Source organism: Furipterus horrens, unplaced genomic scaffold, assembly GCF_987537825.1.
Source record: "Furipterus horrens unplaced genomic scaffold, mFurHor1.1.pri manual_scaffold_17, whole genome shotgun sequence".
Classification (NCBI taxonomy): Eukaryota; Metazoa; Chordata; class Mammalia; order Chiroptera; family Furipteridae; genus Furipterus; species Furipterus horrens.
In genome coordinates this window covers 111,898,091-111,911,488 of record NW_028327187.1, presented here as the reverse complement: position 1 = coordinate 111,911,488, position 13,398 = coordinate 111,898,091, and the positions used below count along the sequence as shown (strand labels likewise).

The 13,398-nt window shown below is 39.2% G+C and overlaps 2 protein-coding genes across 2 annotated transcripts in view; one reads left to right on the top strand and one right to left on the bottom strand.

Annotated features, from left to right (window-relative positions):
• The window catches only part of BMX (BMX non-receptor tyrosine kinase), a 46,208-nt gene extending 43,955 nt beyond the window's left edge, over positions 1–2,253 (top strand). Inside the window, exon 19 of the mRNA XM_090263890.1 lies at positions 1,812–2,253. Coding sequence (XP_090120016.1) covers positions 1,812–1,886 — 75 coding nt within the window. The 3' untranslated portion in view covers positions 1,887–2,253. The remainder of the gene's footprint in view (positions 1–1,811) is intronic.
• A 2,040-nt stretch (positions 2,254–4,293) lies between these two features.
• The window catches only part of ACE2 (angiotensin converting enzyme 2), a 45,405-nt gene continuing 36,300 nt past the window's right edge, over positions 4,294–13,398 (bottom strand). The window contains exons 15-18 of the mRNA XM_090263972.1: positions 11,224–11,324; positions 9,090–9,206; positions 7,035–7,229; positions 4,294–5,266 (exon numbers count right to left, since the gene is read on the bottom strand). Coding sequence (XP_090120098.1) covers positions 5,158–5,266; positions 7,035–7,229; positions 9,090–9,206; positions 11,224–11,324 — 522 coding nt within the window. The 3' untranslated portion in view covers positions 4,294–5,157. The remainder of the gene's footprint in view (positions 5,267–7,034; positions 7,230–9,089; positions 9,207–11,223; positions 11,325–13,398) is intronic.

The window sequence follows — 13,398 nt, the reverse complement described above, 5'->3', positions numbered from 1 at the left end:
TTGTAATTGAAAACAGGCACTGCAGGTGCCAACAATTTAACAAACTGGTTATGTCCAGCGCTGTTCTACAGACTTTTTAAGTGTTAGCTTATTTATTCATCAGGAAACACACTATGAGGTAGGTAGTATTATCACAACTAAAATTAACAAAAGAGGAAACAGACCCAGAGAGGTTAATGACTTACACAAGGTCACACAGCTACTAAGGGGCTGGCTGGCTAATCTTGGGAGTCCCTGTTCTTAACTACACTGTGGGGTTTCTCCTTGAGTAGGAAATGTCTAACAAAGAACTTATAACCACCTGTAGAGAATACATAATGGACATATTTCCGTTCTCTCTTCCCATACTTCCCGAATACTGAATAAAAACACTCCCTGCAAGTGATGAATAAGAGTATCTTTGGGGGTACCCACGGAGCTGAAATTGCAAGGGATTGAGTTGCCCTTGCAGAACTCAGAACTCAGTCTTCACACACACACACACACACACACACACACACACGCACAGTGGGACTGAAAAACCAAGCAGTTTTTAATTACATATATTATACATGTACAATATAAATATAGACAAGTACAGGACTTACTGCTGTCACCTGTCAGATGGAGAAGAGGACCAAACAATGGGTTCCGAGTGAAGCCAGACCTTCTTGACCCTCCCCACGCTAGCTCGAGGGACTAGGACTGCACCATGAAATGGAGGGGGCCCTGAACAGACAGGAACTGCCTTCTTCCCACAGCTATTCCTCACAAGTGTGTGAATTGTGGCGGAATACATTGAGAGGGGTTTGCAGAGACAATCCCCAGCTGAAGGTTCTGCATATAGTAAGCCTTTGGTACTTTTTAATTTCCCCCCTTTTCACCTTTTATTTCACGATGTTTCAAAAAACATTCACAATTTTCATTAGATTTCAATTTATCTCGTACATTTTTTTCACAAAAATAAGCATCTAAGTATATGTGTGTGTTTCTGTTTCTTTCTTACCAAAAAAGTACTGTACAAATTTCCCTCCTTACGTGTTGCCTCTCTACCAATGTGTCTATTTTTCCACAGTCTCACCACACAGCACATTGTCAAGCTTCTGAATTTATACCCATTTGATAGATGAGAAACAGCATTTAGTGCAGCTTTCATATGTCTGTCTTTTATTAAGAATTAGGTATATTTTTAAGGACATTTGTGTCTCTTTCTGAGAATTATGTGTCTTGTCTTTTCTCTTTTTTTCCTATCAGGATTTTGTTTCCCACACATCAGTTTTAAAAATCCATTTATAAAGTGATGGTATTTAGTTTATATTTTAACTTGGGAAACTTAACATCTGTATGTTATTGATATGTCCTATTCAAGGACAAGCAATGTTTTTCTATGTGTTCAAGTTAAGTTTGTATTTTTCACAGTGTTTTAAAAGTTTATTTGGGGGATACATTTTTGTTAATATTTCATTTTGGTGTTGTTGCTACTCTAAATGGGTATTTCTCTTTCATTATATCTTCTCATTGGTATATTGATTCTGTATGTTAATTTTATATACCGCTCTCCTGTGAATTCCTTTATTATTTGGGTTGGTTTTGTCATTGATTCTTTTGGTTTTTCCAGGTATACAATCATATCTTATGCAAACAAAGATACTTTTACTTTTTCCTTTCGATTCTTAGGGCTGCAATTGTTTTCTCTTTGGTAACACATCTGTCTAGTGTTTCCACATTTTAAAAGTTGCTAGCTTTAGGACTCAGGTATGAATATTGATATATTTTATTTTTAATCACAATCTTCATAAACTAAGTCAATGAATTTTTTCCCTTTTATTTAGCTTCCTGAGAAGCGTCCCACATTTCAGCAACTCCTATCTTCCATTGAACCACTTCGGGAAAAAGACAAGCCTTGAAGAATAAACTAGATGTGATGAGAATGAATATAAATGGTAGCCAACATCTTCATTCTTTTTAAGGAAAGTAGTGAGGCACAGACAATGTAATTTAGCTAGTTCTTCTTAATGGTATTCTGTGTGCTGATTGTTTTATTATCTAGAAATGAACAAGGTAGGAAACAAAATATTTCCTTGAAATTTAGGTCAAATTAGTAATTTTGTTTATGCTGCTCTTAATATTATACTTCCAAGCCTCTAGCAGAAGCACATTTTCTGATTGCAATAGAGAGGGTGCATGTGCCATGTGCCATGTGTAAAGATTGACCAGAATTGAGTTATTTGTTGGATATTTGTTCCTTTCTTTATATTGTCACTCTCATGATAATTAAATATGCTATTAATAAGTACTGAAATGTGGACTTCTGCCTTCATGTTTCAATCAATGTTCTCAATCTTTAGCATGCATGAGAAACAAATGTTTATTAAAACACAGATTCCTAGGAACTACCATAGAGATTCGGGTAGAGACGGTCTGAGTAAAGCCTTTAATAAGTACCCAGATGTCACTGTGCAGTCAGTCAGAACTGCCCTAGGGGACCTCATTATGTGCTGGGCATCGTTAGGTGCTCTTTAATTCAATCCAGGCAACACAATTCTCATCTGATATCCAGATTAAAACAATGACTCTAATGTCACCATGTACACAACTAGAAATTAAAGTTGAATACTATTATTCTATAACATATGAACTATGTTTCACATGAGCAAATTTTAAAAGATGTTAAGGCATAACTTGGTGCCTTTTTCCTTCCCATGAACCATTATCAATCTTGACTCAAGTGTAACCATGGTCATATATCTAAAATTGATTAGATGTTGCTTTCTGGCTGTTCAAAATCTTTGAATTTGGGCCTCTGAGGCTTCTGGCCAGTTTGATAACTGAAGTTTGTATTTCAGTCTTCTATCTTGACACAAAGGTGCGGAAGTATGCATTTACTTTCTCATGGCTATTACTAAAACATACTTTAGCTTTGAAACCCCTCCATGGGAATGCCCTTCTTTCACAGCCTGCTGCTGAACCCATAGTTTTCATCTCTTTTGGAGTCTTCCTTTTTAATTTTTTTTATTTATTTTAATTTTTTTATTATTCTATTACAGTTGTCCCATTTTTCCCCCTTTGTCCTCCTCTGCCATCCCACCCACTGCTCCCACAGTCATTCCCTACCCTGTAGTCCATGTCTATGGGTCATTCATACATGTTCTTTGTCTAGTCCCGTCCCTTCTTTCCACCATTACCCCCCTCCCCGCTCCCCTCTGGTCACTGTCCGTCTGTTCCTGGTTTCCATGTCTCTGGTTCTATTTTGCACATCAGTTTATTTTGGGGGCTTTCATTGCCATTTCTATAATGTCAAGAAAGGAAGAGAGAGATTAGGTGGAGGACACTATTACAATGAAAAGACACTCCAATTCAGCCCTGCTACTACTTTCCAGCTGTAAGTTAACAATCTTCCTTAAGAGACATTCATACTCTTTCTCATCCCATTCACTCCCCTCACCCCCAGCTGTTTTGAATGATCCCTCTTATTTGTTTCTTGACGTGTAAACAATGATTCCTTTCTTTCAACACAAATGACTTAAGATCATAGTCTTCTATGTTTTATAGAGGTATACAAATCTCCATTTATAATGAAATGAAATTTTTAAAATAACCACTAGGGCATGTATACATTAGGCAGCATTTATTTAGCATGCGGTGTGTGCCAGGTTCTTTCCTATCTGCGCAGCAAGAAGAAACAAGTAATACAGCCCCGTCCTTCTCAGTGGGTCCCCATCAGGTGGGCATGCCAGCCTTTGCTTCACTCTGTGACCCTGTCCACCAGGGACCACAGCACAGACTGTGACTCCACCAGAAAAAATTTCCCAGGCCCAAACTATGTCTTTCTGCACCCCCCCCCCCCGAAGGTTGTTTTCCTTTCTTCTTAGTTTTATGTATTTTATCCTATTTAAAAAAAATCATCCTTATAGTTAAAGTAATACATGCTTGTAAAAATTCAAACAATACAGAGTGAGTTGATGGGTAGAGTTTGGATATTTTCATCTATTTAATCTCTTTTAAATCAATCTTCAGATATGTAGTGGCTCCTGTGCTCAGAACTGGGCTGGAGACTCTGAGATATATGTAAAAGCAGCGTCATGTTTGCTTCCTAACCTGAGGGTGTACATCATCTTAACACAACTCTTTTTAGGCTGAATTTACAATTGCTTCATTCAATAAAGAAATTGAAGAAATTCAGATACATTCCCAAACACTTGAGAGGTCAAGGGTCCCAAGGCATTCAAACAGCAAACTCATAGTCCCTAGAAGTAAAAAGAGGACAGAATCCACAGAAGTCCCAGTACATAAGTACTCATCAGACCACAGGAGTGTGCAAATCTAGTATTTATTGACTGTCTGCTTTGTTCTCAGCACTACTCAGACACTGTGGATAAATACAAAAGATTTAAGAGATTGGGTGCCCACTTCAGAGGGTGACATGCAACTGGGGTTTCCATTCACTCCACAGCTACAGAACAATGGAAGTCAACTTCTACCAGGTGTGCTGTGTGGGAGGCATCATGGAGGCCTCAGAGGCTACTTTAATCTTGTTGGGGAGATGATGATCAAATTGCCTGAAAGTAAGAAGGCAACATCTTCTGACACTCTCTGGATTCTTCTCTCTTCTTTAGAATTGTCATTCTGAGGAAGGCATCACTGTGCAAATCGCTATAGTACTTAGATTAAGTAATGTGAGGAGAGCGTGTCATTCTTTACACTTGAATTAGAATAAAGTGAACAATGTGTGTCATTCTTAATCCCTGCAGCTCCATCAGTTCATGTGCACCTTTCTTAAAAACTCTCCATCCAGACTTCATGCAGGCTTTTACATTGAATCCGGCCCTGTATGCTTTTTCCCCTCAACTCCAGCAACACAATGGATATTTGCATTTCCATTACCCCTGAACACCTGGGAGGTCAACGACACACTTTCTCTATTATTCTCAAAGATAAACACTCTTTTAGGAAACAGGAGAAGTCAAATTTTGAGGTGGAAATAAGTAGTAAAAGCAATGCAAGTAAAGAGGCCCTCTCCTCAGCATGCCTTCCTTGGACAAATTACGTGAACAGAGCCATGGTGTTGACATTTAATGACATCTTTATAACTTTATACATTTATAACTTCATATATAACTGTGAAATTAACATTTGTGTATACTAAAATCACCTCAAGAGTAAATAAAGTATATTTTTCTAAAATGAAGTTTGAACATCATCACCATTTTGGAATCCTGGATTATTTTCTCCTTTACTCAAATCCATGGGAGAATAAGGATTTTCTTCATTGTTTGTTTGACTTTTCCTGTTAAATAAGATGAAGACACCTTAATATAGTGATGTTAGAACTACCCTGCCTCCCTTGATCTTTACTGGGCCCAGACAATTTTACATCTCAACATCTAATCACTGGTATATTTGTTTGTGTATGTCTCCTATGAATGGACTACAAACACCTACAGTCTATTAGGTTCAACTCTTTTTGTTGTTCTTGTTGTTTTAGCTTCACTTCTTTAGCTTTGAGATTGTGACCATGGCTGGCAGAGCATAAGAGTCTGGTTAGGATATGAGCTCTGAAGTCACAGAGAGAGGGTCTTGTGCTTCAGTTTGCCTATTCAGAAAATTATAGTAATTACATGAAGTCAATGAAATAATGCTGGCAGAGCACTGGCAATATCTGGCATATAACCATCAATAAATATTAATTTAACCATTATTATTATCTTTACAAACTCAGTGGTCATTTAGCCAATTACCTCATATTAAAGAGCTCCCTACTATGTTAGCAACTTTCAAAGAATAAAAATCAGGACAGGACAGCTTTGTAGTACAACAACCAGCTTTGAAAACCGGGTGTGTATTCCAAGTTTACTCATTAGCTGTATAAACTTGAGAAAGTTACTTGGCCTCTTCAAATCTCAGTTTTACATATACATGAAGATCATTACACATTTATATCATAGGTTTGCTGAAAACATTAATGTATGTAAGCACTGAGGAGGGTAGCTGGTCTTATTTTTCTGTGTACCTCCTATTAACATAGTGTGTGGCATGAAGATATCCTCAAATAATGTATTTAATGAATTAACTTCGAAATAGTATCTCATGGACAAATTTTTAGTATCTAGAAGAGTGCTTCTCAAACTGTAATGCACATACAAATCACCTGGGGGGTGTTTACCAAAGTAAAGATTCTGATTCAACAGGCCTGCAAGAAATTGATAATTTTGGTTGGCTTTATGAAGGAAACTTGGAGGCAGAGAGTGACAGTGAAACTTTACATATCCTTTCGTGTTTTTAAAATTTTAACCATATGGATGTATTCTATTCAATACCTAACTTTTAAAATGAAGCTGCTTTGGGAAACTAAAAAACTCTATATTGAAGAAAATTGAGCAAAATAGACTAGTGCATGAAAAATTCCATCAAGAACATATTTAAACAACCTGAAGTCTGCATAGAGTTGTTAGGTGCTATAAGATATTAACCTTAATTACATAAGAACAAAGAAAGTAAATGATCTCTCAAGACCAGGGAAAAAAATCTAGTGGCAGAACAGGACTATAAACCAGGTCTTTTGTGATTTAAATCCCCAATGAACTCAGATCGTCAACTAAGAATAAATTAGAGGGTACCTGACCCATGAACTATGGGGATGATAGTCAGTCTGCACTACCCAAGGAAGAATGATGATCAAAGAGTAGCAGTTTAAAGCAAATCTCAGAGCTCATTCCTAAATGTTTCACAGTTCAAACACATCACCCATCCAGTCTCTAGGGTCATGCCTAGCCCCAGGAGGACTCATCAGTAACGATGACCTCCCCACCCCACTGTTGAGTTTGCAGTGCTTCTTGGCAGTAAGAAAATGATGCCATAGCCGGGGTGGAGTTTACCAGGGCATGCTAGTAAACCCCAGGCTGGGCCTCTGCTGTGTGGTAGAGCTTGCCAGGAAGGTGAAGTGCTGATGAAATGTGCTAACTGACCTGTACAACCCACCGCTTACTGCACAATTTCCAGTTGGTTTTCCCTAAACCTTTGTTTTAGGATAGATAAGTCTAAGAAAGGCCACTTACTTCTTTCGGTCTCTGATCCCAGTGTAGATGAGCACAGCGATACCAATCACTACTATTCCCATTACGACCCCAAAACCGATCAGCCATATGGTAACAGGTGGCTGGTAAGCAGGTCCCAGTGTAGGCTGAATACCCAGAAACTCCAGGCTGTTGTCATCCAGGCGAAAAGCATCATTGATACGGCCCCGGGACATCCTATTTCCAAAAGCAAAACACTTAGGCAAAATAAAATGTGGTGTAATTATTTATCCCCTATACCACTGCTTCTGAAAGGATCGGATAAGGCTTATCCTAAGAATGTACATCTTAAACAGCAATGAAATCAAAGTAGAGTGCCAGGTTCAAGGAGAGATATGTTTTAATAATGACGCACCATTAATATCTTTCAAACTGGATTAGGTTTGGCAACAGCTTCATTGGATAACTGGTTGTAAGTCAGAAAACATGCAAATAATAGCACTTGTGCATTTGTGACGATTGTGTTGCAAAGGCAAAGGAAGCACACTTGGCAAACACTTCCCTTCTGTCAGAGTACGTCTACAATGCCGTTATATCAAATAATGGAAAAGAACAATTGAATGCACCTCTTCTACAAATGAATAGCGTCCTGTACCCAGCTGTGTTTTCCAAATAAAAGGTGCTGACATTTGGAAACACTGGGGAGGGACACAGGAAAGGGGCCTTTGCCAATTTCTCCAGTACTGGAATGGGACATGGCTGAATTTCATAGATAAAAAAAGGATGAAGATTATTTTCAAAACAAAACAAAATATAGTGAAATGGAGAATACTCTGGGTCAAAAACCAAAGTGTATGGCATCCCATCCTCCTATTCTTGAGTATAGCACAGGTCAGGAGGTCAGAGCCCACCCAGGCAGGGAAAGAGATCAAAGCACAATTAGTCATGTAACCCTTGGCAACCTTAGCCTGAAAGTGTTTCAAGTCATTCTGGAAACAGGAAGTTTGAGGCCCCCTGCAGCTTTCAGGAGGGCTGGGCATTTTCATGATGATCTCAGCTGACACTTTTTCCCCAGACAGAGACAAATCATTTGGAAGTGGTCAGTGAATCTCTGGGTGAGGGTAGGTTGTACACCCACCTAAGCCAGGTTTTCCAGGCACACACGCTGCCCAGCAGGTCTTAGTTTGCAGCTCAACAGGGCCACCTAGTGAGCTTCCTCATATCAGGGCATCCTAAGCCTTGTAATACAATGGGAACTATTTACATCTACCCATTCTTCACTTTCACTATTTTGGGAAACAGCTGAGGCAAATTGGGCAAGCTGTTTCTTCTAAATACTCACTGCCCACAACAAGGCCCTCTCCTTGTGTGGAGGCTAACCAGTGTCTAATGAAACCTATGCTTGCCTACTTCATTTCAGACTTTGGTTAGTTAAATGAATCCTACATCCAAGTCCCCATAACAAATGTTGGCAATACCTGTCCATGCCTTTTCTGCATTTAAACCATTTTCCATGAGTGCTGGCCAGACCTCCTTCAGCCATGACCTGGTCCTTTTGCCTGAGAGCATTCTCAGTCCACAAGATTCTGCCCTGCTTGCAGGCCAGAAATGCTGGGGAATTCATGTCACCTGTAAGCAGTTTCCAACCAATGACTGGTGGAAGGTGACGAATAAATACCCAGCTCTAACCGGGACGATTTGGGTGCATATTCTACACACTCTTCCAGAATTCCCCAGCAAAATGCAGCTCTAGTTGCCCACAGTGGTAACTTGCTCAATAACATGTTATGTATTATCTTCCTTCCATTCTCTATCTCCTGTCCACATTTCTCTATCAGTGCTTCTTGAGATCACCTCCTAAACTACTCACACTCAAATCCTTGTCTAAGAGCCTGCATCTGGAGAAACTCAAATCAAAACAATTCCCTTCCTATGAGATCCCTTTGGAATTAAAACCCAAGTTTTTAAGATGAGGTAAAACATATAAATGACTCAGACTAGTACCTGGCATACAGTAAGAGCACACTCAATATTAGTTATTCTTATTGTTAAACTTGTTAAGCCCCTCAGCCTTACAGTTAGAAAGTAAAATATCACCTGATGGCCTCCTCAACTTCACTTCTAGGAATGATGTCAGACACGTTATTAGGTACAGTGACAAAGAAGTAGAAGGACACTCTTGGTTTCACATCTCTCACCTTCACGTCCTCTGCCCTGTGGAGAAACAAAAGAAACATCTTTCTTTGTAGCACAGAGAACAAAATAAAGAGAATGAAGACTTCCACTTGTAAAAAAAAAAGGAGATTGGTGGAGGCCCACAGGGTTAAGTAGGGAAATAAGGGGCAGGGCAAACAATGGAAGGATGTAATTGTCTGTAAAAGCACACTGCCTAAAGCACATGAACTTGGCTACATAAGTTGTGATAGCATGTCTTGGCGCTATCTGTGCTGCCGCTATATAAAAACCACATTTTTTTCAATGATAGAAAAATGTCAAACTAAAAGCACCAGAAGAATCAATGAGGATTGTGACTCAGGATTGTGATAAACAACACGGTGGGCAGCGACGGCTTAGTAACATGGACAGAGGTGGTGTGTTTGCATCCTGCAATCTTGTCCCACTCAGCAGAACTGTCATGTTATACCCGCTGGTGTGGGTAAGGAGTCAGGTTTACAGTACAAAGTGATGAGGTTGTGCTCTCACAGCTGCCAGAGTGTTTCTAATAAAATCTAAGGCAAATCATGTAGCTCATAGCCCTTCTCAGTCAGAATAAAAGCCAAAGTCCTTACAATGGCTTGTGAGGCCCACATTGTTACAGAGTGGGGGCCCCAAGGAGACGGGAGGGGCTTTGACCATAGAATGGTGAAGAAAACCTTACGGGGCCTGCGTAAAACTCCACAAGTGGTCGCAATTAGTGCCCACTGTGTCACAGGCTGCAGTAAGGGACTTAAAAATAAGGCGGCAGGAATGTTTGCAGAGAGAACCATGCAGCTTTGAAAGGGAAGGGAGAGCTTCACGCAGTTTACAAGGAGGCTGGGAACTCCACGCGGTTCTGCATTAAGAACTGGAGGGCACCGCATGCAACACAGGCAAAACCTCCCCAATCAGGATCGAATGATTGGGAGCTGCTGCTAAAACTGAACTGTGTCTGGGAAGTAGGAAAACTGTCTCTCTGACTTTTCTAAGACTAGCCTGGTTTGGCAGGGGGAGGCAGAACTATGTGTTTGTGGGGGTTTTAAAAAGAATAAGACTAAATGGCAGAAATCTGCCATTAATCTAAATCTGTATAACCTTTAAATAAAGAATTCCTTTTCTTTTCACCAAACTCTTGCATTACGAGTTATGCTTTTGGCGGTGGGCAATGGAGCCCCTCATAACTGAATAGCCCAAGGGTTCTGTTTCAATTGGGGCAGCCCGTGGGTTCTGTTACAACATGAACTTTCTTCTCTCCTTCCAACCCCCATGTCCCGGTACCGCCCTGGCCAGAGTGCCTCCTATTTGTCTTCTATTAGCACACTCTGATCCAGCCACACTGGCCTCCTTGCTGTTCCTTCAACAGGTGAAAGGATCCTTCCTCAGGATCTTTCCACGTGCTAGTTCCCCTGACTGAAACATTTGCCCGCAAAGTCTGCATGACTGGCTCTCTCTCCTGCTTCATGTCTGCTTAAATATTAATGAGGTCTTTTCTGACCATTTTAGTTAAAATTGAACTCTATACACTCCCCATACACACCAGCAGCCCCTTTCCTGTTGTGTCTTTCTCCCTAACACTTATCACATCTAATTCTATTATATTATATTTCACTTGCATATTTTGTTGATTGTCTATAACACACACGCACATGCACATACATACTAAATATAGCCATTAGAATAGCAGTACAAGTTCAATGAAGGGAGGTTTCTGCCTTTTGCTTTCAGTGTTGGGAGTGGATGACAGCATTTGGGGGAGGGAAGGAAAGAGGAATAAAAAAGAGAGCAGGAGAGGGGATGGGAAGGAGAGGAGAGGGCATTTAGCAAGAATAATGCTCTTGCAATCTACAAGTCAAATAAGTCACGATCATTTCTAAATAGAGTGGCCCACATTCCAGGATATCAAAGAAGTTTAAAAGTTATTAGAAAGGTTTTCTTAATTTCACTTGAATAAAAGGTTAAGCATAATATCTTCTCGGACCCAAGAATAAGGGTAGTACTGCTTGGAGTAACCTGAAAGTATAGCAAGTCAACTCACCTAAAAAGAATTGTCTGGTTTTTGCATTTTAAAAAATACGTTCTCATGGCATATGCAACAGATGACTGAAAGAAGTACAGTTCATTATCATTCCATTCATACTGCAAATTCAAAAGAAAAAACACTGTTCAGTAGGGATCATAGGATACATGCAAGTCTCAATAGCTGACAAGCATTATTTTTCAATGTTATAATATTCCAAAGATTCTTGCTGTTCATCATGTCAGTGACCTCCAACTTGAGTATCCATCAGCATCACCTGGAGGCCTGTTAAACCACTGCATACTGGGCCCCACCCTCAGAGTTTCTAATTCAGAAGGTCTAGGATGGGACCCAAGAATCTGTACCTCTAACAAGCTCCCAGGTAGTATTGATGGTGTTGGCCAGGCAACCACGCTTTAAGAACCACTGGGTTCACTGATTCTTTTACTTTAGTTCGTTGTAACATGAAATAGACACTCTGGAGACAGGTCTATATATGGGAGCCACACAAGTCATAGGTTTTGTTTAAAATGTTCATATATTGTAGACAAATATGGTGAGTTTTTATTATTTTCATAGTAAGTTTTCAAATATGTAAAAGTGTAAAAGAAAAAGAAACTTGAGGTTCAAAGGTAAAAATAACTCTTTGTAAACAAGGTAATTTATCTGTTCTTCTTTTCAGTGCTAGACTAATGATTTGTGTATTTGCATAGACTGAGAAATGTGTTTAAACAGCAAAAAAAGCATTTACTTTCCTCCAGTAGCTGGCAGTAGAGATTAATGAATGGCACAAATTTTGCATCTCTCCTTTGTCTTTTAAGAAAAACAATTAGACAAGATTTCACAAAAGAATTGTTACATCATTAGCTTCAGCTTAATGTCACTGAGGTTCTGGAAAAATTCACTTTAATAGTAATAATGTTATTAATGTTTACTACCAATAATATTCTGATTCTTTCTTTCTCTCTCTCTCTCTCTTTCTTTCTTTTTGACACAGCAATCAATGTTCTATTGTCAAGGCCTTTCCCTTAGATTTATCTAAAGTAGGTGTCAGAGACAAAAATAAAATACAAACAACAAAGCAAAGCCAAGAAATCCCAACAACCACCAGAGGAAATCAATGACTTAACAGCTCTTGACGCAGGCCTGGGCAATATCCAACGTTTTCTTGATGACACTGGCCTGATCTGGTTACTATTTCTATCTTTAAAAAAATAAAGGTTGAGTTTTCAAAAGATCCAGTTGGACTTTTCCATGAAATAGCTTGAGCTGAACAAACCTTCTAGCCCTGATGAGTAGCAGATGTGCTAGAAGTATGGTTTTGGTCTCATCAAAGGAGACTTGCTTGGTGAATTGGCCTTAGAATATTCAAACCCTCTGAACACTATTTACCAATCCCTCTCTGCATGGAAAGAGCACGCGGGACAAATGTCAAGAAATAAAGAAGATGATTCTAAAGGAACCTGATCTGCTGGATACATTAAAGTAATTAAAATTTATTAGATCAAGGAAGAACTAATAATGACAGAAAGAGAAATAATCCCACAGACACTCAATGACTGTTAAGAAGTAAGAAGCTGAACTTTTAGGGTTTGGGAAGTGCTGCACCTCTATTTTTATTATTTCTTTCTTAAATGTTCTTTTTACTTCTACTATGTTATTTATATTCAGATGTCTTAGTTATTAAAAATTACGCTACAAGTACTGTGGCGTCTTGGATAATATTTAACCTCCCAAGAAAAGGGGGTAGAAATGCAACCTTTGGATCTATGTAGTGCAAATAACAATTTACTATTGCACTTTGGATTGTTTTATCCAATAGTCCCAATTGTTCTCTAATCCTATAAGGCATTCAGGATGCCATGCTCCCATCCAGGCCTTTGATCCCCATCTGCCTGAGACAACAGTCTCCTCTTGCCCAACCAAAGCCACTACTTCTTCCGACTGAATAACCTGAAACAGGTGTTGAGAAGAAAGCACTAGCTGATTAAAGTAATTCACAAGAAGGTATAACTAATATGATTATCTGTAAAACATTTGTCATCCAAAAATGCGCCCGGAAAGCTTTCAAAACTCTTGATGCCCAACTCTTTTTTAAAAAAAAAAAAATTATTTAGTTTTAGAGAGGGGAAGGAAGGGAGAGAAACAACCATGTGTAAGAAAGATGGGCTGCCTCTCGCATGCCCCTAATTG